A 24065-nucleotide genomic window follows, 5' to 3' on the forward strand; every position below is an offset into this window, starting at 1 on the left:
CTGTCGGTAGACAGATACTGGGCTAGATGGACCTTTGGTCTGACCCAGTACGGCCGTTCTTATGTTATGTTATGTAATGTAAAGGACTAGGGAGTTCAAAAGGGTCAAGCCCAGTGGGAGAAGCCCCTTTTCCCCAGACCAGGTGGAGTAGCACTCACCTTCCCCGTCCTTAAGGTGGCAAAAATTACAAGGTTTGGTGAGGACCTGCTGTGGGCATTACACTACCTCAGGGATCAGCAACCTTGGGCATGCAGCCTGGCAGGGTAAGCACCCTGGTGGGCCAGGCTGGTTTGTTTACCTGCTGCATCCACACGTTTGGCCGATCACGGCTCCTACTGGCCATGGTTCGCCATCCCAGGCCACTGGGGGCTGTGGGAAGCAGCGTGTATTAAATGAACATGGAGTTACCTGCACTATACAATTTTATCTGCCGGGTAGTCCCAGACATCTAATAATAAAGTTGTGACCACATTAAAACCATATCAAGTGTCTCCTAACCTTCTTTCGGTATATCTGGATAATGAAGCTAGCAGAGGTTTTTTAAAAAAATACCCGTTCAGAGTTCTAACCCTGAAAGAAACATTTTAGCTTTATTTTTAAAAAACTCATACCTAGTTTTTGAATCCACACTTCTCTCCCACTATATTTACAAGACTCCATCTAACTGTTCAGTTTGTTTTTTAAAACAAACTTTTCCAATTCATGATAATTTTGAACTAATTGGTTGTTACTGCAATGTAAGAAGTACATTTTAAAAAGATATAAGCCAAGTATTTTATTGCATCAGCACTTAGAATCCAAGAATATCAGGGCTGGAAGGGACCTCAGGAGGTCATCTAGCCCAATCACCTGCTCAGAGCAGGACCAATCCCCAACTAAATCATCCCAGCCAGAGTTTTGTCAAGCCTGACCTTAAAAACTCTAAGGAAGGAGATTCCACCACCTTCCTAGGTAACCCATTTCAGTGCTTCACCATCATCCTAGTTAAAAAGTTTTTCCTCATATCCAACCTCAACCTCCCCCAGCAACTTGAGACCATTACTCCTTGTTCTGTCATCAGGTACCACTGAGGACAGTCAAGATCCATCCTCTCTAGAACCCCTTTTCAGGTAGTTGAAAGCAGCTATCAAATCCCCCCATATTATTCGCTTCTGCAGATTAAACAAGCCCAGTTCTCTCAGCCTCTCCTCATAAATCATGTGCTCCAGCCCCCTAATCTTTTTTGTTGCTCTCTGCTGGACTCTTTACAATTCTTCCACCTCCTTCTTGTAGTGTGGGGCCCAAAACCGGACACAGTACTCCAGATGAGGCCTCACCAATGCCGAATAGAGGGGAATGATCATGTCGCTTGATCTGCTGGTAATGCTCCTACTTACACAGCCCAAAATGCCACTAGCCTTCTTGGCAACAAGGGCACACTGTCGATCCTATCCAGCTTCTCGTCCACTGTAACCACTAGGTCCTTTTCTGAAGAACTGCTGCCTAGCCACTCGGTCCCTAGTCCATAGCAGTGCATGGGATTCTTCTGTCCTAAATGCAGGACTCTGCACTTGTCCTTGTTGAACCTCATCAGATTTCTTTTGGCCCAATCCTCTAATTTGTCTAGGTCCCTCTGTATCCTATCCCTATCCTTCAGCATATCTACAACTCCTCCCAGTTTAGTGTCATCTGCAAACTTGCTGAGAGTTCAGTCCATGCCATTCTCCAGATCATTAAAGAAGATATTGAACAAAACCGGCCCCAGGACCAACCCTTGGGGCACTCCGCTTGATACCAGCTGCCAACTAGACAGAGCCATTGATCACTACCCACTGAGCCTGACGATCTAGCCAGTTTTCTATCCACTTATAGTCCATTCATCCAGCCCATACTTCCTTAACTTGCTGGCAAGAATACTGTGAGAGACCATATCAGAAGCTTTGCTAAAGTCAATGAATGACACGTCCACTGCTTTCCCCTCATCCACAGAGCCAGTTATCTCATCATAGAAGGCAATTAGGTTAGTCAGGCATGACTTGCCTTTGGTGAATCCAGGCTGATTGTTCCTGATCACTTTCCTCTCCTCGAAGTGCTTCAAAATTGATTCCTTGAGGACCTGCTCCATGATTTTTCTCATTTGTTCTACTGCAGGTGTTCTCAACCTTTTTCTTTCTGAGCCCCTCACCAACATAAAAAAAAAAAAAAAAAAGGCCACAGCCCACCTTTGCCACAACTGATTTTCTGCATATAAAAGCCAGGACCTGTGTTGGGGGTGGGGGGAGAGCAATCAGGACAATTGCCTGGGGCCTCACACCACAGGGTTCCCCATGAAACTAAGTTGCTTAGGCTTCGGCTTCAGGGCCAGGTGGCAGGGCTCATGGCCCTCAGCTTCAGCTCCGCACAGTGGGGCTTTGGCTTTTTTCCCTGAGCTCCCGCAAGGCTAACTTGCTTGGCGGACCCCCTGAAACCTGCTTGCAACACCCCCCCAGGGGGCCCTGGACCCCTGGTTGAGAACCACTGTTCTACTCAACATCTGATTGAAGCAGCATGAGGAAATGATAAGTTCTCCATCTCTATAGCAGTTTTAACTTTTAAGACATCATAATTCATTGTTCCCTTTGCTGCTCAACTGCTATATCCCACAGGGGAAGATGGAGGAAGCAGCCAGAAAAATAGGATGGGAAGGAGAAGTGAGTGGAAGAAATCAAACAATCGATCAATAAATAAAGAGAATGTAGAGAGATGACAACAAATAAAGACAAATGAGAGAAATACGGAACAAGCTGCACCATTTCTGCACTTTTCATAATCACTGTTTATAGTATGTACAGACAGAAACTTAAAGGCTTGTAAATAAATATTTTTGCAGCCCATGTAAACTAGTATTCCCCCATGCTAACTCATCTAAAAATAATTTGGAGACACAGACAAAAAGTGCTATTTATTTTTTTATAAAAATATTCTACTAGGAATTCCTGTGCTCCCACCTAGATATTTCCTAGTGTTGTTGGCATTCTGATGACTTTCACTCCTGCCCTGCCCTAAAATCTTAGCAGATTAATGCTGCTTGCAGTCTTGGGATCCTGCACAGATGGAGTTTAAAAAAAAAATTCAGAGACAAGATGGAAGTTCTATTACTCTGACTCACTAGCAGGGCAAGTCCTATTAGCTCCATGCCAGTAACTTGTGAGTGGTTGGAATGTTTCTAGAGTAAACTAGGGACAGTGAGCAATCATAGAAATAGTCAACCTGATGATGCAGTTATTTAAGTCAACAATGGAGTGAAGAAAGAAGGAAAAAATTATACCACATCTTACGTGTAAATGGTTCATTTGAACCAAAACTATTCATTTTGATTTAGAGTGCTTTAACATTTTTAAAATTTTCAAAGATAAATGTGAAGAGAATTTTGAAACAAAAAAATCAAAATGTTTAGACTTTCTTGGAATTCTGGTGGTAGGGTGTTTGGTTGGTTTTCTTAAATACGAACAATTTGGCAGAAACAAGGATTCACAAACTATTTTGGTGTTTCTGAATCAGCATTTTTTGCTGAAAAAAATTTGAATGAAAAATTTCACCCAGCTCTAATAACAAATACCAATTGGAGAATATTACTTTCTCCCTCATCAGCTCTCATCTTCAATAGTGTGGTCTGAGACTGACAAGTAGTATATTTAATCTGATTTGTTCTGACAGATATTGTTTGCAACCAAAGAAACATCAGTTGAACAAGATATTTAAGAGAGAAAACTGGCCAATTTTCTCTTCATTAGTGAATAGGTGATATATTTAAGCTGTACGGTTTTTACATTTATAGAGTACATTTTCCATACTTACTCGCACAACAAGACTCCATTTTCCAAAGCGGCTCGAAAATCTTTGGTTCCAAAACTTTTCCCGGTGACTGCCTATAAAGAAAACAACAGTGTTAACTTGTCTTTTAAAAATAAATTACAGCCGGGCTAGCAACAGATTGATAAGTAGTGTTACGAGACTCAGGACTTCACAGTCAGAAAGAGTTCTTTGGAAGTAATATCATTAAAAACAAATGAACAAACTTGCATTCCTTTGACTTTTATGCCTCATAAGAAGAGTTTACAGTTAACCATATCAGTAAATCCATCTCCTTCAGCATGAACCAATCATCAACTACACACTGGGAATAGCTACCATTATTTTCTAATGTAAACCATTACTGCAAAGTGTGCAAAGCATGGTAAATTTGAAACAGAAGAACTAAACAAGTTCCATGTTTCCGAGCTATTTTCACAGTTTGCATATACACACTTCTCTTTACAATATAGCTGAAAAACCCTTTCTAGAAAGTTCTGCACTGTACTATGTATAGTAGTTTTAGAGAAGTTAAGGCTTGCAAACAACTTTTGACTTATTCTATCCAGCCTTTACCCAATATATCCAAACTGACACCTATTTCTAGGGTGAGAAATGAATCTTTACTGATGTAACTTTTTTAAAAAAAATTAAAGGTGGGGAAACAGAAGGTACGTAAACTAAAGGGGAAATGGAAATTATATATATAAGCAAGCTTTTAAGGACCTGACCCTGCAACAATAAATGTGCACAACAAGTAAGTAAAAAGAACAGGAGTACTTGTGGCACCTCAGAGACTAACAAATGTATTTGAGCATAAGCTTTCGTGGGTTACAGCCCACTTCTTCGGATGCATAGAATGGAACATATATTGAGGAGATATATATACACATACAGAAAGCATCACATATCTCCCCTCAATATATGTTCCATTCTATGCATCCGAAGAAGTGGGCTGTAACCCATGAAAGCTTATGCTCAAATACATTTGTTAGTCTCTGAGGTGCCACAAGTACTCCTGTTCTTTTTGCAGATACAGACTAACACGGCTGCTACTCTGAGACATGTAAGTAGTTCCACTATCTTCAAATCATTATTCCTACATAACCAAATAATTTACATTAAAAAACTTTCAGAAAAGTTAAGTTTTAAAATTATTTGTAAACTCCTATGTAATTATTTCCAAATGGTTATTGAGACCAAAAAAAACAGATCAAATATAATGAGTACATTATGAAGCTCTTCCGGTTTGTTTGGTAGGGTGTCATGTGTTATTCCAGAATTTAACAACAAATATTCAAGCAGGAAGACAGACAGAGTGTGTTCATTTCTAGATAAGAAACTTCAAAATTCAGAAAACAATCTTGTAACAAAAATAGTGAAACTGGTTCTTCTAGATAGTGTGTCATTTTCCTGTTAAAAAATGGTTTGAGTGTGTACTTGTGTTTGAGACTCATATCAACTTATAGCTGATCAGTTAGTGACATTAAGAGATACTAAAGTTTACCCATTAACATATCTGAAAGCAAGTTCAAGTAGTAGCACCCGCCCTGCCCCTCCCCAAACATTCTTAGGCATTTGGGATACACTTAACCTTATTTTAGTACTTTGTTCTCTTTCAACCTGTTTTGAGAATGCTTGGTGGAGATTTTGTAGATGTTGGTCTCTGTCTGAGGGGTTAGAGCAGATGCGGTTGTACCTCAGTGCTTGGCTGTAGACAATGGATCGTGTGATGTGCCCGGGATGGAAGCTGGAGGCATGAAGGTAGGCATAGCGGTCGGTAGGTTTTCAGTATAGGGTGGTGGTAATGTGACCATCACTTATTTGCACCGTGGTGTTTAGGAAGTGGGCCTCCCATGTCGATTGGTCCAGGCTGAGGTTGACGGTGGGGTGGAAGCTGTTGAAATCATGGTGGAATTTTTCCAGAGTCTCCTTCCCATGGGTCCAGATGATGAAGATGTCATCAATGTAGCGTAGGAGACCTGTTCGACTACTAAAGGGAGGCCGCCAGACAACTCTCCAATACCAAATTCTAAAGGCCACTTCCCTCAGATCCCACTGAGGAATACACTAAGAAACTGCACCATCTACTCAGAACATTCCCTACACTAACACCGGAACAAATCAACATACCCTTAGAGCCCCGACCAGGGTTATTCTATCTACTACTCAAGATTCACAAACCCAGAAATCCTGGATGCCCCATCATCTCGGCCATTGGCACTCTTACTGAAGGACTGGCTGGATATGTGGACTCTCTACTCAGACCCTATGCCACCAGCACTCCCAGCTATCTCTGTGACACCACTGATTTCCTGAGGAAACTACAATGCATTGGTGACCTTCCAGAAAACACCATCCTAGCCACCATGGATGTAGAGGTTCTCTACACAAACATCCCGCACACAGATGGAATACAAGCTGTCAGGAACAGTATCCCTGATGATGCCACGGCACAACTGGCTGCTGAGCTCTGTGCCTTTATACTCACACACAACTATTTTAAATTTGATGACAATATATATCTCCAGATCAGTGGCAACGCTATGGGCACCCGCATGGCCCCACAATATGCCAATATTTTTATGGCCGACCTGGAACAACGCTTCCTCAGCTCTCGTCCACTCACGCCCCTTCTCTACCTATGCTACATTGATGACATCTTCATCATCTGGACCCATGGGAAGGAGACTCTGGAAAAATTCCACCATGATTTCAACAGCTTCCACCCCACCGTCAACCTCAGCCTGGATCAATCTACACGGGAGGTCCACTTCCTGGACACCACGGTGCAAATAAGTGATGGTCACATTACCACCATTCTATACCGAAAACCTACCAACCGCTATGCCTACCGTCATGCCTCCAGCTTCCATCCCGGGCACATCACACGATCCATTGTCTACAGCCAAGCACTGAGGTACAACCGCATCTGCTCTAACCCCTCAGACAGAGACCAACACCTACAAAATCTCCACCAAGCATTCTCAAAACTACAATATCCGCACGAGGAAATAAGGAAACAGATCAACAGAGCCAGACGTGTACCCAGAAGCCTCCTACTGCAAGACAAACCCAAGAAAGAAGCCAACAGGACTCCACTGGCCATCACATACAGTCCCCAGCTAAAACCCCTCCAATGCATCATCAGGGATCTACAACCCATCCTGGACAATGATCCCACACTTTCACAGGCCTTGGGTGGCAGGCCAGTTCTCGCCCACAGACAACCTGCCAACTTGAAGCATATTCTCACCAGGAACTGCACACCGCACCATAGGAACTCTAGCTCAGGAACCAATCCATGCAACAAACCTCGACGCCAACTCTGCCCACATATCTACACCAGCGACACCATCACAGGACCTAACCAGATCAGCCACACCATCACCGGTTCATTCACCCGCACGTCCACCAATGTAATATACGCCATCATATGCCAGCAATGTCCCTCTGCTATGTACACAGCCAAACTGGACAGTCTCTATGGAAAAGGATAAATGGACACAAATCAGATATTAGGAATGGCAATATACAAAAACCTGTAGGAGAACACTTCAACCTCCCTGGCCACACTATAGCAGACCTTCAGGTGGCCATCCCGCAGCAAAAAAACTTCAGCACTAGACTTCAAAGAGAAACTGCTGAGCTTCAGTTCATCTGCAAATTTGACACCATCAGTTCAGGATTAAACAGAGACTGTGAATGGCTTGCCAACTACAAAACCAGTTTCTCCTCCCTTGGTTTTCACACCTCAACTGCTAGAACAGGGCCTCATCCTCCCTGATTGAACTAATCTCATTATCTCTAGCTTGCTTGCATATATATACCTGCCCCTGGAAATTTCCACTACATGCATCTGACAAAGTGGGTATTCACCCAGATAGCTCATGCTCCAAAAGGTCTGTTAGTCTATAAGGTGCCACAGAATTCTTTGCTGCTTTTACTCATCTAGTTAATTACTGAGTAAAATACCTAGGGGACAAATTTTATCCTCACTTGGTCTGCTACTCCTATGATGTACATCCTTAACATCAAGGCAGAATTTGAATTTCAATATGGACAGTTTATTCATAAAGCCACAATTGGAACTGTAAATGTGATATTTCTTCTAGTCAACAGCAAAGTGGCTACATTTGGTGCGTCACTAAGCTGCAATGGCTTATTTACCTATAACCCACAAACCAAGCACATCCAAATGTCAAAATTTGCTTGGAATTTCAAACTTCCTAATTGAAAATCTCATCTGCAATTAGGGTGACCATGTGTCCAGTTTTCAAAAAGGGACCCTAGCATCTCCGGTCAGCACCACCAACCAGGATGTTAAAGGTCTGACTGGTGGTGCTGAGGGCCTAAGGCAGGCTAGTCCCTACCTGTCCTGGTTGGCACCGTGCTGCACCCCGAAAGCAGCCAGCAGGTCCAGGTCTTAGGCAGGGGGGTCACAGTGCTCCGCATGCTGCCCCCATCCCGAGCACTGACTCCGCACTCCCATTGGCACCACACAAATACCTGCGGGCAAAAGCAGTGTTTGGAGCCCCATGGCCCCACTGCCTAGTACTCACTTAATATTTTTTATTTCAAATATTTGCACTGTAAAAATGATAAATAAAAGAAATAGTACATAAGAACTATGTTCTGACCCAACCGTGTATGGGTCAGAACAAACGTCCATCCAGCCCAGTATCCTGTCTACCGACAGTGGCCAATCCCAGGTGCCCCAAAGGGAGTGAACCTAACAGGCAATGATTAAGTGATCTCTCTCCTGCCATCCATGTCCACCCTATGACAAACCGAGGCTAGGGACACCATTCCTTACCCATCCTGGCTAATAGCCAATAATGGACTTAACCTCAATGAATTTATGTAGTTCTCTTTTAAACCCTGTTATAGTCCTAGCCTTCACAACTTCCTCAGGCAAGGCGTTCTACAAGTTGACTGTGCATGTGTGAAGAACAACTTCCTTTTATTTGTTTTAAACCTGCTGCCTATTAATTTCAATTCACCTTATACAAGTACTGCAGTGCAATCTCTCTCTCATGAAAGTGCAACTTACATATGTAGGTTGTGTTACATAACTGCACTCAAAAACAAAACAATGTAAAACGTTAGAACCTACAAGTCCACACAGTTCTACTTATTGTTCAGCCAATGCTAAGATAAACAATTTTGTTTACATTTATGGGAGATAATGGTGCCTACTTCTTATTTAAAATATCATCTGAAAGTGAGAATAGGCGTTAGTGTGACACTCTTGTAGCTGGTGTCACCAGATATTTACATGCCAGATGCGCTAAAGATTTTTATGCCTCCTCATGCTTCAGCCATCATTCCAGAGGACATGGTTCCATGCTGATACTCGTTAAAAAAATAATGGGTTAATTAAATTAGTGACTGAACTCCTTGGGGGAGAATTGTATGTCTCCTGCTGTGTTTTACCCACATTCTCCCATACATTTCATGTTACAGCAGTCTTGGATGATGACCTAGCACATGTTCATTTTAAGAAAAAACTTTCACTGCAGATTTGACAAAATGCAAAGAAGATACCAATGTGAAATTTCTAAAGACAGCTACAGCACTCGACCCAAGAGTTAAGACTCTGAAATGCCTTCCAAAATCTGAGAGGGATGAAGTGTGGAGCATGCTTTCAGAAGTCTTAAAAGAGCAACACTCTGATGCGGAAACTGCAGAATCCAAACCACCAAAAAAAGAAAATCAGCCTTCTGGTGGTGGCATCTGCTCAAATGATGAAAATGAACAATGAGTTGGTCCACACTGCTTTGGATTATTATCAAGCAGAACCCGTCATCAGCATGGACACATGTCCTCTAGAATGGTGGCTGAAACATCAAGGGACATATGAATCTTTAGTGCTTCTGGCATGTAAATATCTTGTGACACTGGCTACAACAGTGCCATGCAAATATCTGTTCTCACTTTCAGGTGACACTGTAAACAAGAAGTGGGCAGCATTATCTTCTGCAAATTGTAACCAACCTTGTTTGGTCTGAGCGATTGACTGAACAAGAAGTAGGACTGAGTGGACTTGTAGGCTCTGAAGTTTTACATTGTTTTATTTTTGAGTGCAGGGGTTTTTTGGTACACAAGTCTACATTTGTAAGTTCAACTTTCATGATAAAGAGATTGCACTACAGTACTTGTATGAGGTGAACTGAAAAATACTCTCGTGTATACAGTGCAAATATTTTTAATAATATAAAGTGAGCACTGTATACGTTGTATTCTGAGTTGTAATTGCAATCAATATATTTGAAAATGTAGAAAACATCCAAAATATTTAAATAAGTAGCATTCTATCATTGCTTACAGTGCAATTAAATTTTTAATCGCTTGACAGACCTAGTAGCTACATGAAAGAAAGCTGCACCCACACTGCACTGTGTAGCTACACATGTCAGTGAAAGACACTGGCAGAGGAGAGGCAGCTAGAAAAGGCTTCAGCAGCTCCCTGCTGCAAGCAAGGCTCCAGCAACAAGGAGCTGGCAGAGTCTTTCCTCTCTGCTTCCTCCCTGTCAGAGCGTTTCCTCTCTGGATGAGTCTCTTCCTGTGGGAGGGAAAAGACTTCAACAGCAGGGAGGCAGTGGGACATTACCCCGCTAGAAATAGTACTGTAAACAGGTAGTCACAGCTTGGGTGAGTAGAGAGCACGTAGGGTATGTACTCGCATACATATCCACATTTTTAAGGCATGTCTTTATGCCACCTGCCTAAGGCATACCTAGGGTGACCAGATGTCCCCATTTTATAGGGACAGTCCCAATTTTTGGGTCTCTCTCTTATATAGGCTCCTATTATCCCCCAACCCCATCCCTATTTTTCACATTTGCTGTCTGGTCACCCTAGGCATGCCCCACCAGCTACACTGCTGCTATTTATATCCATGTTAGGGGGCTACGTGGGTATGAACTCTACATGCCACCAAAAGAAGCATGCAGCGTAGAGACACCCACGGAAAAGTTTTAAAGAGGGACTTCAAGGGTGACGACGAAGTCGATTTGTGGATATCTATGGGGAGCTCTTCCTATGCATAAGAGATAGGGGTGCCAACTTCCTAATCACACAAAACCAAACACACCTGCCTTGCCCCCACCCTGTCTCCGAGGCCCCACTCCCATTCACTTGGTCACTCACTCTCCCTAATCCTCATTCATTTTCACAGGGCTGGGGTAGGGGTGCGGGAGTGGGTGAGGGCTCTGGCTGGGGGTGCAGGTTTGAAGGTGGGCCCTGGGGATGAGGAGCTTGGGGTACAGGAGGGGGCTGCTGGGCCAGCACAGCAACTGGTGAGGAATTTTTTCTGGAGGCAGGGAGAAGCTGGAAGTAGGGGAGTAACCCCTGTGACCACCCCCCACATAACCCTACCCCAAGCCCGGGACCCTCACACTCTCCCCACCCCATCCCTTCCTGCCTTATCTGGGGATGATGTGTCTGACCTGGCTGGAGCTGCTCCAGCAGGCTGGGCAGCATGGCTGCAGCCTGCTCTGGAGGGCCAGGCCCAGCGGCGCAGCCACAGCATCTTCCAGCAGGCTGGATCGGGCAGCATGGCCATAGCCAGCTCTGGAGGGTGGGGCCAAGTGGCACGTCTACAGCCTGCCAGCCCTGGAGCTGCAGCTGCTTCGGAGGCTGGGGGGAGAGCAGCGTGGCCAGAAGTGGATAGACTCTGGCCCCGCCTCTTCCCTTCTGTCTCTGCCGACTGTACTGCCTCTCCTTGCTCCCTCTGTTGGGGGGAGGGGCTGTGTCCCACCTCTCCCTCTCTATACCTGTTCATAAACCAACCCCCTTCTCTGGTGCTTCCCTTTTTTACTAAAAAATTCAGCTTATGAATGAGTATATATGGTATTCCTATTTGTCACGTGAGAAGTGACCCGTGCCTATGCAAATTCACCCCATAAAAGAGCAATAGCAGTAGATGTCCTTGTTGGAGAGAATATTTAAAACCTGAAATTATGAGGGCATAATCCATCCAAATTTTGCTTTTATGATATTACTCAGACCCCGCCTCCCCAATGGAATTATATCCCAAGAGATCAGATTTTCCTATTTATTCTATAAACATTACATAGCTTCTGCTTCTTGAGATTGAGATAGGAATCCAGTTCAAAAGTAGCCACTCTATTTGAATGAAATTTATTCAAACATTAAATTATTCTTACACCTCTCTGCAACTAACTTTTTTTTAAAATGAAGCATTGTCTTATTTTATAAACCATTTATTATTGCAGAAAATTAATGTTAGATTGGTAAATTGAAAGTTTCAAGTAGAGTTGAACTACCTGATTTTTCATTTTCTGGCCAAGGTGAAAAAATCTGGGGGGAGGGTGGCGGGGAGTAATTCAGGTCAAGCTAAAAACGAGAAAAAAATTAATGTCTGGCCAAAATGAAAAAGCAAAAAAACCCTCTTGGTTTAACAAGATATTTTGTTGAACACGAAGTGAGAATTTCTTGTTAATTTTCAGGTGTTTTTTTACCCTTCTTTGTTCTTTAAACAAAACCAAACAAAATATTGTTTTAAAACAAAAAGCCTGAACGTTTCTTTTTTTAAAAGTCAAAACAAAAACATTTAAAAACTTTTTTTTTAAATATTCCTTTTTTAAAATCTGAAACAATTCACCAATTTCAACCCAAATTCACAAATATTTTCAGCCCCAAACTGCATTTTTTGGTAAATAAACTGTTCATCCCAAAACACCTACCCACTCTAAGCACAAATTAGCAAACCTACTTACTCAATACTGGTTATTTCTGATTGGCATTGTAAGAGAGGGGAGTTAAAAAAAATGAAGAAAACCCACCATTTACGACCTTAACTGGTAGTATTACCAGTTGCAAAGAGTTCAGCTGAAAATCGTGCCAAACACAACATCTTGAGTAGTTAAGACCATCCCATAAATGCAACAAGAAATTCAATTTAAGAAACAGGAAAAACATTTGGCTTCCTGAGGCTGATCTCATTAGAGTGACACATTCCACTCAAGTGGAAGTGATGATACACTAAAGGGTACATTTTATTTGCCACAGGAGGAAAATTCAACTCACGTGAAGAATACATATTACACAGAATCTGGTTTCCCAGAAACACAAATAATTGAGATAACAGAAATTAGGGTGTGACTCAAGACATTCCAATTTCATTATTTGTGTAGCTTTTAGCATTTACTTAAGTACATTTTAATTTAGCATAGCCAAAAGGGAATAGACATTTTCACCATAATCATAGCACGTAAGTGCACAAGTGTTATCCTTTCAAATCATAATTTGAAAAGCTTCCAACAATCCTGTAAATACAAATACATTCAAAGCTGCCATTTTCACACTTTCATTCCCACTCTCAGCCAATACACGCAAACACACTGAGCTGAAGTTGGAATGTGGGTAAGAATTGCTCCAGAAGAGGCAACAATTTGTATGCTAAGTCCCAGACAGAAGCAAAACACAGGAAGAGCACGTTTACCAAGTACCTAACTTTGAGAGTCTATAGGAAACAGTTCAGAACTACATTATCTAAAAATTCAATAAATAACATTTTAGATCACTGCATTGATTCACTAGAAGTGCTATTTTTGTGCTATTTTAGTAGCCCATCCCAGCATTAGATGCATACAATTAGTCTCTTGGCTACAACATTGCTAAGGATTGGCAACATTTTTAAACACACAGAGAATTAACATCACATTGATCATTCCTCAAGCTGCATTTTCTATTTTAATAACCATTGTGTGGGATGATACGTCTATCTTCACAAATTATAGTTTACTATGGATGGGGTAATATAGATCTGCCATTATATGTTTACAAGGTTCAATTTCCTAGCTACAGCCCTACCCACTATTGTTTAAACTTGCTATGTGTGTTTCATAATAGGGTAGAGTTTCACTGTGAGTAGTACATCGTCACATGGTACATCTCAGATATGAATAGAATGAAAACAAATTTGTAAATAGCCCATAACAAAATCGTGACTCACTAAATTCTGTCTGATTGCCATAACTCACCTTGTCAGCTCAAGATATGTATTAATGGGATGCTGACAATTTGAAATCTACCATTGTTGTTATATAGCTGTGTTGGTCCCAGAATATAACACTCACAAGGTAGGTGAGGTAATGTATTTTATTAGACCAACTTCTGCTGGTGAAAGAGACAAAAATACGAGCTTCACAAAGCTCTAGTCAGTTTACACAGTGAACTAAAAGTAATTTCAGATACCACACCTGCCTGAGTCCCCTGGACTACTTTGGGATTTTTGTCATCACTTTAACATTTGTCTTCCATGCAGAAACAAGAAAATGTCACTAATTATAACAAGGGAAACAGTGACAGCACTTTTGTTACTGTTGGTTTAAATGAAAAGGAGAAAAAAGGAAATACTGAATTACACTTTCAATTATAGTAAGATTAGGTTACTTGCAAAACTAATACATATAAAGTTTATATGCAGAACTGTGATTTTAAAATTTGAGCACCTCTAAGGTTATGCCTACATTCCACACCTCTTACAGTGGCATGTAGGGTATGTGTAGTTATATGCCACAGTGAAAAACAAGCTATGCCCACACTGCTGTGCATAGCAACACATATCAGTGCAAGGGTCTAGCCTAAGCAGTGCCTCACTGTTCACACTGCTATTTATAGCTATGCTGAGAGTTGGGGGGAGGATGTAGTGTATGTACTCTATACACTGCTGAAAGGGGTGTGCAGTGTAGACATACCTTAAGACGGAAGAGGCTTGTGCAAACTGCCATCAACCTCTTGCGACACAGACAATGAAAGATTGGACTTAAAGTTTATGCAGTAAACAAATGTTCATTCCATACCAGAACATGTGTGTTCTAACTGAAGTTGCAATATAAACTTTCAATACATAACTGATACAGTTTAATTTATAAATTTTGTGTAATAACTCAGCAGGCCCAGATGATATTCACACAGGAGTTCTGAAGGAACTTAGATGTGAAATTGCAGAACTACTAACTGTGGTATGTAACACATCACTTAAATCAGCCTCTGAATGAGATGACTGGATGGTAACCAATATAATGCCTTTTTTTTCCTCTCTCTCTTTTTTTTTTTTTTAAAAAGGCTCCAGGGGTGATCCTGGCAATTATAGGCCTGTAAGCCTAATGTGAGTACCAGACAAATATGTTAGGGAAGAGAGTCAACAGTGCTTTTGTAAAGGGAAAATCATGCCTCAACAATCTATTCGAATCCTTGTGGGTGTCAACAGGCATGTGGATAAAGATGATTCAGCTGATGTAGTGTGCTTGGACTTACAGAAAGTCTTTGACTAGGTCCATCACCAAAGATTTTTAAGCAAAGTAAGCTGTCATGGGATAAAAGGGAAGGTCCTCTCATGGATCAGTAGCTGGTTACTCTCATGGATCAGTAGCTGGTTACAGGTAGGAAACAAAGCATAGGAATAAATGGTCAGTTTTCACAAGGAAAGAGGTAAACAGCAAGGTCCCTCCAGGATCTGTACTGGAACCTGTGCTGTTCAACCTATTCGTAAATGATCTAATAAAGGGGGTAAACAATGAGGTGGAAAAGTTCAAACAAGATACTGAATTATTCAAGATAGTGAAATCCAAAGCTTATTATGAAGAGTTACAAAGAAATCTCACAAAATTGGGTGACTGCACAACAAAACGCAGATGAAATTCAATGTTGATGCAAATGCAAAGTAACACATTTTGGAAAACATAATCCCAACTACACATACAAAATGATGAAGCCTAAATTAGCTGTAGAGTCAAATATCTTGGAGTCACTGTAGTTCTTTGAAAACATCTGCTCAATGCACAGTGGAAGCCTAAAAAGCTAACAATGTTAGGAATCATTAGGAAAGGTAGAGGTAATAAGACCGTAAATATCATAATGCCACGATATAAACCCATGGCACTCCCATACCACAAATACCACATGCAGTTCTGGTTGCCTCATCTCAAAAAAAAGATACTAGAATTGGGAAAGGTACAGAGAAGATCAACAAAAAATGATGAAGGGTATAAAACAGCTTCCATACAAAGAAATTTAAAAAACTGGGACTGTTCAGTTTAGAAGAGAGACAGCAAAGGAGAGATATGACAGGGGTCTATAGAATCACAAATGATATGGAGGAAAAAAAAACTGTTTTTTCTCTTTTCACAGAACAGAAGGACCAGGGGTCACCCAATGAAATTAATCGGCAGCAGGTTTAAAACAAACACGAGGAAGTACTAATTCACACAATGCAGTCAAATTGTGAAACTCGTTGCCAGGGGATATTGTGAAAGCCAAAAGTATAACTGGGTTCAAAAAAGAATTAAATAAATTCATGGAGGATAGGTCCATCAAGGACTATTAGCCATGATAGTCAGGGATGCAACCCTATGCCTTGGATGTCCCTAAACCTCTGACTGCCAGAAGCTGGGACTGGACAACAGGGATGGATCATTTGATAATTGTCCTGTTCTGCTAATTCCCTCTGAAGCATGTGGCACTGACTACTGTCAGAAGACAGAATATCAGGCTGGATGGACCTTTGGTCTGACCCAGTATAGCCTCTTTTAGGTTATTTTTATTCTTTGTTGGGGGAAGAGCATTAAGAATAGTAGCCTTGTTTACTGTAGAGGAGAACAGCATGCTAAATAAATCTCCACCGCTATCTATCAGCAAAACCCAGTCGGGAATCCTTAGGCAGGCAGAATCACAACTGCAACATTTCAGGACTGGCAGGAGAAAGGAAGGAAAGTATCCACACTTTAGATCTAAAATCTCCTCGAAGTATAGGTTGCAGCGATTCTTCTCTGAAAAATAGTGCTTTAATAGTAGTCCTGGAAGTGTTTTACTACTTTCTAAATCTTTTATGATAGTAAATGTACACGGTTCCCTAGATTGGCAGTTGAGTGCCAAATATAATAGGTCCCTACTTTGAAGGGTGTAACTTAGAATCACTTGGGGGTGGGGGCGGGGAGGAATTCCAGGAGAAAAAAAAGGAGCTGTGTACAATAAGAAGCCAATGTTTTGGTATAGCTGTTATGTCACCTACACTGAGGTGGTCTGTATATTTATTATTACTGGACAGTTTCCCCATCATAAGACGATGCTTTTCTGGAGGAATTATTCCCTATGTAGTATTCACACAGATGCAGTTTGGAGTAGAGCTTGTCAAAAAAAAATGACTATTTTTCACAAGATTTCTGAGCATTGATGGTTTTCCCATCTTGTCTCTTCTCTCTCCTGTTTTTCTCATCTCCCTCGGGGCTCAATATTTTCCAATCAATTCCATGTGCAAGACTAGCAGATGGATGACAGATACAGAAATTGGATGGCAAACAATATTTCATAATAGGTAGGGCAGGTACACAAAGGCACACAAGTCTGTGAAAGTCCTGAGGAAATCATCATAGTTGAGGGTTAACAGCCAGCATCACTGCTCTTTCTATTAATTATTGGACTTGTTTCCAGGGTCTGACCCTGCAGAACTCTCAACAGTACATCTACCTAGCGATAGCCATGCAGACTCAATGATTAAACATAAGTATAAGAAAGGGAAGACATCTGTGCTTAGTTGCAAAACATTGTATTTACTGGTTTTTCAGGAAAACTTAACAGTAATAATGACATTACACAACAATGAAAATTAAAGAAATTAAAAATAAACACCACACCTATACATTTAAGTCTATAAAACCATTAGATACTGCTTTATTTTTTGAAGCTACAAGTCAGGTTTTAGAGGTATAAGGAAAGCAAGCTACTCAATGCTTTGGCAAAGAAACCTTAAAATCGAATGATTAAAGTTTAAAATGTGGAAGAGGAAATCCTAAAGAACAAAGATGTGTGCTTATTCAAGTTAAAGTGTTTTAACTCAAACACTAACTTAAAAGTTCTGTATTGGACTGGCTATGAGATGCAGAAGCAATGTAACAAATGAACCAACTCAGGAGTGAGATTTCAGGACTTCTATTTCTTATGGCTTGTAAAAATGTGTTTACCGGTCAGTTATGAGATTTATATTTAGAAAAAAAGCATTAAAAATGCAAGACAGAAAGCTAGTGAAAGATACATAATCCAACATTTAACTGTAGACTTCAAGCCTACATTAGGCCCTCTCTCTGGCAGGAGATAAAATACATTAAATAAATAATTACAGTCAGCAGAGAAGGATTAGAAATCAAGAGGAAAAAAAAATCTAAAAGGATCACTCACATCTGAAGACCTGAAGGGAAGATAGGGATAGGAAGAAAGTAAAGAGTTGGCCCAATAGTAATGAACAGTGTCATAAACAGATGGTTACAGGTTAATGTCTCTTACTCGTAAAGGGTTAAGCAGCTCAGTGAACCTCGCTGACACCTGACCAGAGGACCAATAGGGGGACAAGATACTTTCAAATCTTGGTGGAGGGATGTCTTAGTTTATGCTTTTTGTGTTTGTTCGCTCTTGGGACTGAGAGAGACGGGACATCATTCCAGGCTTTCCCAATCTTTCTGAATCAGTCTTTCAAGTTTCAAATTAGTAAGTAAGTAATAGCCAGGCAAGGCAAGGATTAGTCTTATGTTTGTTTCCTCAACTTGTAAATGGTGTTTTTGCTGGAAGGATTTTTACCTCTGTTTGCTGTAACTTTGAATCTAAGGCTGGGGAGGCGGGGTCCCTCTAGTCTATATGAATCTGAGTACCCTGTAAAGCATTTTCCATCCTGATTTTACAGAGATAATTTTTACCTTTTCTTTCTTTAAATTAAAAGCTCTCTTTTTAAGAACCTGATTGATTTTTCCTTGTTTTAGAATCCAAGGAATTGAGTCTGAACTCACCAGGGATTGGTGGGGGAAGAGGAGCAGGATGGTTAATTCCTCTTTGTTTTAAGATCCAAGGAGTTTGGATCTGTATAAGCCTCTCAAGGCAACCCAGGGAGGGGAGAGTCTGGGGGGAAAAGCAGGGGGATGGTTAATTTCTCCTTGTTTTAAGACCCAAGCGGTTTGGGTCTTGGGTTCCCCAGGGAAGGTTTTGGGGGAACAGAAAGTGCGCCAGACACTGATTTCTGGCTGGTGGCAGCATACCAAATTTAAGCGAGTAATTAAGCTTAAAAGTAATCATGCAGGTCCCCACTTCTTGAACTCTAAAGTTCAAAGTGGGGAAAAAACCTTGACAAACAGTAATGAGAATTTGCAGAAGAGGCAGCTGGCAATCATCGGCACTTGATATTAGCACACTTGATATGAAATTTTGAGGAAGGTCTTCATGGAAGTTTCAAGGTTTGGGGATCGTTTGTATTTTTATGTTAAAAACAGAATTTACATTGCTTACAAAATCAGAAATGTTGGCATTGGTAACATCACTCATCTAGCTGTAATTAGTTGGCACTACTACTAAGGTACGTTTTTAAGGGCTAAGGTGGAATTCCGAATGTCTCAAAATATCAACTGTCTGTAATTCAACACACTTTCGTGGCTGATCCTGAATGGTTTGTCTTTAGTTTCACTGTTCAACTATTCATTGGGTCTAACATGTCTAAACTTTGTTTACTGCCCTTTAATTAAAATGTTTTCTAATATAATTATCTCAAAATAGCAACTGTGTTTTTATTCAAGGATACAACTGCCTCCGATTTAGAAATCAGAAGTAGAAGAGGCCTGTTAGGTCGTTCATTTCATCTCCCTGGTAATCAGAGCTGTTCCCTATGGTATACATGCTTTTCCCATCTCCTTGCCAACATTACAAGTGACCCTGCTTTTAGCACTTCACTTTTGAGATTATTCCACAGCTCTCCAGTAGATATTTTTCCTCTAATTATGAGTCTATTCCTTAATTAAATCTCAAATTAGACTAATTTCTCATCATCATACTTTTGAGAAAGCTGTATGCTTAAGTAAGCTTCTTGAAATTAGCATTTTCAGTTATTCATCCTAATTTTGCCTTTAATTTAATCCATTATTCCTAATTATGTGTTCTTGTACCACCTTACCTCTCTCCTCCATAGGGGGAAATCCTGGCAATCAGTGGCAAGCCTTTCATCAACTTCAGTGAGGACCAGGATTCCTTACTGTTTACACCTTTCATTTATTTGTAGATTTACTGTTAGCCAAGCCTAAGCAAATTTAACTCAAATATTTCCTTAAATGAATTGCTCCAGATCTGATCACTCTTGTTGCCCTTTCATGAACTCCCATAAATTTGTCATTATCTTTCTGGTAATGAAAAGTGCCAAGAACTGAACACAATATTCCAGATGGGGACAAACCCTAGAGTCATATGTAGTGGCTATATCTCCCTGTTCCATGAGGTAGTAGCTCTCTGCATGCAGTCATCCACATTTCCCCTCCCCCTCTCCTTGCTGCTGGATTGCAGCTTAATAGAAGTTTGGACTGCAACTTTGTAGAGACAATTGCAGGATTGGGGCTCCAATCAATAATTCTGAGGTAGGGTTTGTCTAGATGTTCCCCCATGTCTCTAAGTATTATTTCTCAGGTTTCTTGCTCTCATTAAGTGGACCTGACTTCCACTGAATAAGTGGTTTTACACAAGACGTTGAATGACAAAAAATACTGTCAAAAATTATTCAAAGAGTGATCTGGAGAAGGAGCAGGTAGCTGATTTAATTATTTCTTGCAATATAAATTCAGGGGTGGGACCCACAATGTCACAAATGCTCTATGCAAGCCTGAGGGAACACAACTCAGAAAAGCAGGAGAACTCTAAATTGTGAATAACTGATTGTACAAGACTAAGAAACAAAGGGAGACAATAAAACAGATGTGTTCCATTACAATTTCTCCTGTTGTGTCTACCTTGCTGAGAGAATCTAAGATAGATTCCATGTTCTGGAAGAGAGAGAGACCCACTTACTGCAGCAAAGACTTTAGGCAAGCTGAAACAGAATCCCAAAAAGTTAAATTGGTGTATCCTGTCTAATCATCGCAGGTTAGTTTACTGATAAAGGAAAGTTTGTATAAAAAAAACAAGCTGAACAAATGATCCCCAGGAGCTGAAGACACTCAAACACAAAGAGTATTGACTTAAGAATTCAGCATGCCACGCCTCCTAACCGATCATCTCACTTAAATAGTGGTTTGAGACAAGCGGCACAAGGAAAATTAAGTATCTTGGTCTTTACATGTTCATTGCATGCTCTTCTCCAGGAACACTTTAGCCAGCTATGCAGGATTTTCCAGAAGAGGCTGTTCTAACTCATGTTACAACAATATTTCAACAAGCAATTTAAAAATAGATTTTGACAAGTTAGGTTAACTCTTGCCAGTACTTATTAAGACCTATCCTACCAAATGAAGGTTAAGGTCTAATGGAATTAGCATTGCATGGATATTAGTGCCCTTAGATGAGTTAACTGACGAGTCATGTGAATGAAATAAAAAAATATTTTTGAGTTGGGATTTGAAAGAAAGTTTACCCTATTGGGATAGGGAAAATGTTTAAATGGTAGATCTGTGTGTGTAAATACATAGTTTTCTTAGATTTAAGATATTTGGGGGTTTCTTGCCTGGTTGAGGCAAACAGTGTTATTAGGATTTCTTTTCCTTATCCATGCAAATGTTGTAGACCATTTTTCTAATTCCAAGATTTTATTTTTAAGGTACACTTTACGTTTGTAGTGCATGGGGCAATCTTAACAGGGAAAAAAAATCTTACACACAGAAAAAAAACATGCAGTGATTTATATAGTCATATGAGAATGAAACAACCACTTGTTAGATGAGCATCTGCAAGGCAAGGCTTAGTGAAAATAGCAACCATTAAGAAAAACAAATGTTTTGACTTAAAGTGCATCCTAGCCTCACATCTATAGATAAAAGATTCAGGTTTTAGCTTTAGAACTAGAAAGGATTTTATTTTTATCGGTAAATATTGGTAAACACCAGTTTCACCACACACATACAAAAAAGTATTTCCATTAATAATAATCAAAATTTACAGATATGCAAAATAAGAAAAATGTTGCCTGAAAACTTAGAATTTTATTTAAAGATATTTACTTTGTATATTTTTGACATGCAATGTTGACAGTTTGTGTTTAAACAGTTATAAAGCTTTAAGTTTTTGAATCTCATCATTTACTGTCATTAGTTATTGTCTAAAACTCACTCCCAGGATTCCCTACAACTGTGAAAATTTAAAATTGATAAAAAAATTTAAAAAGTAACAAACACTGATATCAAAATTATAAAAAATTATTTCTGTCAACCCTATTTATAAAACTTACTGTAGCTGTAATGAATACTAGAGACCAAGAACACTTTGAAGTGCTTTAAAATGCATATCAAGCTAGGTGTATTGTATAACGTTTTATAGGACATGTTTAAGGATATGTATATCAGTCATGCAGATTCTCTTATTAAACCCCATTTGGAGTTCTCTCTGAACCGTTTAATATATTGGATTTTTCTCAGTTGGCTTCGAACAGCCACAGTGTTAAGAAGGTTTTTAAATAATTTTGTCAGCTGTCTGGTAGAAGTATCCACACATTTTTCAAACTGATTAATTTTCCTCCATCCTCTCACTTTTAACTGTTTGTATACAAACCCCCCCCCCCCCCAAAAATGAAATTCCCGGATTGATCAGCAAAAAGGCAGGGTGACCATATATCTTAGGTCACCAGCATCACCCCCGTTTATGGAACTCCAGGCTTAATGAAGCCAGCATTAGATGCAGAAACAACTAGAAGCAAGCAGAACAGAGTCCATCTACTTCCATCAGCCCCACTGGTGGAACCAGATTTTGCCATGCAGAGGAAGGAGTGATGGGGCTGAAAAGTTATCCTATCCCACACTCACCTGGCAGCAGTGGCTCCTGTCCTACAGGGCTGGGCCCAGCTCCTATTCTGGGCATTGTGACCCAGCACATAAGGTCACAGCACCATTCAGATTTGGCCCAGCCACTCCTCCATCAGTCAACAGAGTGGCAGTGTGACATTGCACATGTGTTCACAGCACCAAGTAACCCTGTGCATCACGTCACAACACCCAGAGTGGAGAGCCAGACCCACCTCATGGGACAGGAGCTACTGCTGCCAGAAGAGTTCAGGGCAGACTCACTGTCAAGCCCCATGTGAAAATTTGTATTGTACACCATTTCTCTGTTGCATAATCGCTTGAAAAGGTGCCACACATAGACCTAAAAAAGCTGCTGGTGTAGGGGAGGGCATAGTTATTGCCCCTCTCCCCCATGAACCCTATCACTGACCAACACCTTGCTCTAACCTCTCCATATATGTCCCACATTACTCTGTTCTCTGTCCCTCCCCTATCTGAATGTCTGAGTCAAGTCATAAGTTGACTTTGAGCAAAGTCCAACATGGCACTGGCAACCTATTTTTCAATGAAGTCTGTTGGGTGGGAATTAAAATTTAGGGCATGACTATATGTAATGAGATGGTTATGACGGTCAGTGGTGCAGCAACACCAGCACAGAGACAACAGGGAGAAGGAGGAGTGCCATGCAGCTCAGCCCCTGGCCATGGCCCCCAACCCAGGTGGGGCGCAGACACATTCCATTACTGTATGAGGAGGACATGAGAGGAAAAGTTTGGGTACCACTGGTTTAAGAATTAAGGTAAGGGAAGGAAATAGGAATCTGGCCCATGAAGTAAACAATGGGCAGCAACTACAGCATAGTGACATCTCAAGGTAATATCTTTCCTAACCGTGGCATTATCCCATTCCCAAAACCATTGTTCCATCACCTGCCCACCCACCCACACACCTCTATTCTATTTTGTGTGATTCTGATCTCCAAGGTGAAACTCTTTCAGTTACTATTTTCTTGCTTCACTACAGCAATGTGTGGTTTTGAGACAGGTTAGAGTTCTGTCAAACCAGTCTGGCCCCCTAACCAGGGTGTATTTAGAGGAACCATAGGCAGATTTGGCTATCTCGCTACATACACATTAGTTGCTACATGCACTGCCCACAGGGTGAGTTTAAATTACTAATATTATATATAGTTTCTCTCCCATTGCACAAGCCATTTATTAGTGTCTTATTTTTAATAAGGTATTTTAGCAGAAATCTGTACATCCTACAGCAAGGGGGAGAGAGGGGAACCAAAGATTTAAAATATAAAACAGTTTTCACATAATGGACTTAGTATGAAAATTGTCCCTTTATGCACTTAAACATGGATATTTTCCAAGGTTTTAATATCTACATATTCCTTGGAAGAAGAGACTACAAAGAGAAAGAAGATTTGGCAAAACTACTTTATCCGATAATGCTTATCTCAAAGAGAAGTCTGGATATTGGATTTAT

General features: G+C 40.7%; 1 protein-coding gene across 1 annotated transcript in view; it reads right to left on the bottom strand.

Moving 5' to 3' along the window:
* Positions 1-24065, bottom strand: part of LMO7 (LIM domain 7) — a 193824-nt gene that overhangs the window by 134407 nt on the left and 35352 nt on the right. The window contains exon 2 of the mRNA XM_050952271.1: positions 3817-3887. Within this exon, the coding sequence (XP_050808228.1) occupies positions 3817-3887 (71 nt within the window). The remainder of the gene's footprint in view (positions 1-3816; positions 3888-24065) is intronic.

Source organism: Gopherus flavomarginatus, chromosome 1, assembly GCF_025201925.1.
Source record: "Gopherus flavomarginatus isolate rGopFla2 chromosome 1, rGopFla2.mat.asm, whole genome shotgun sequence".
NCBI classification, from domain to species: Eukaryota; Metazoa; Chordata; order Testudines; family Testudinidae; genus Gopherus; species Gopherus flavomarginatus.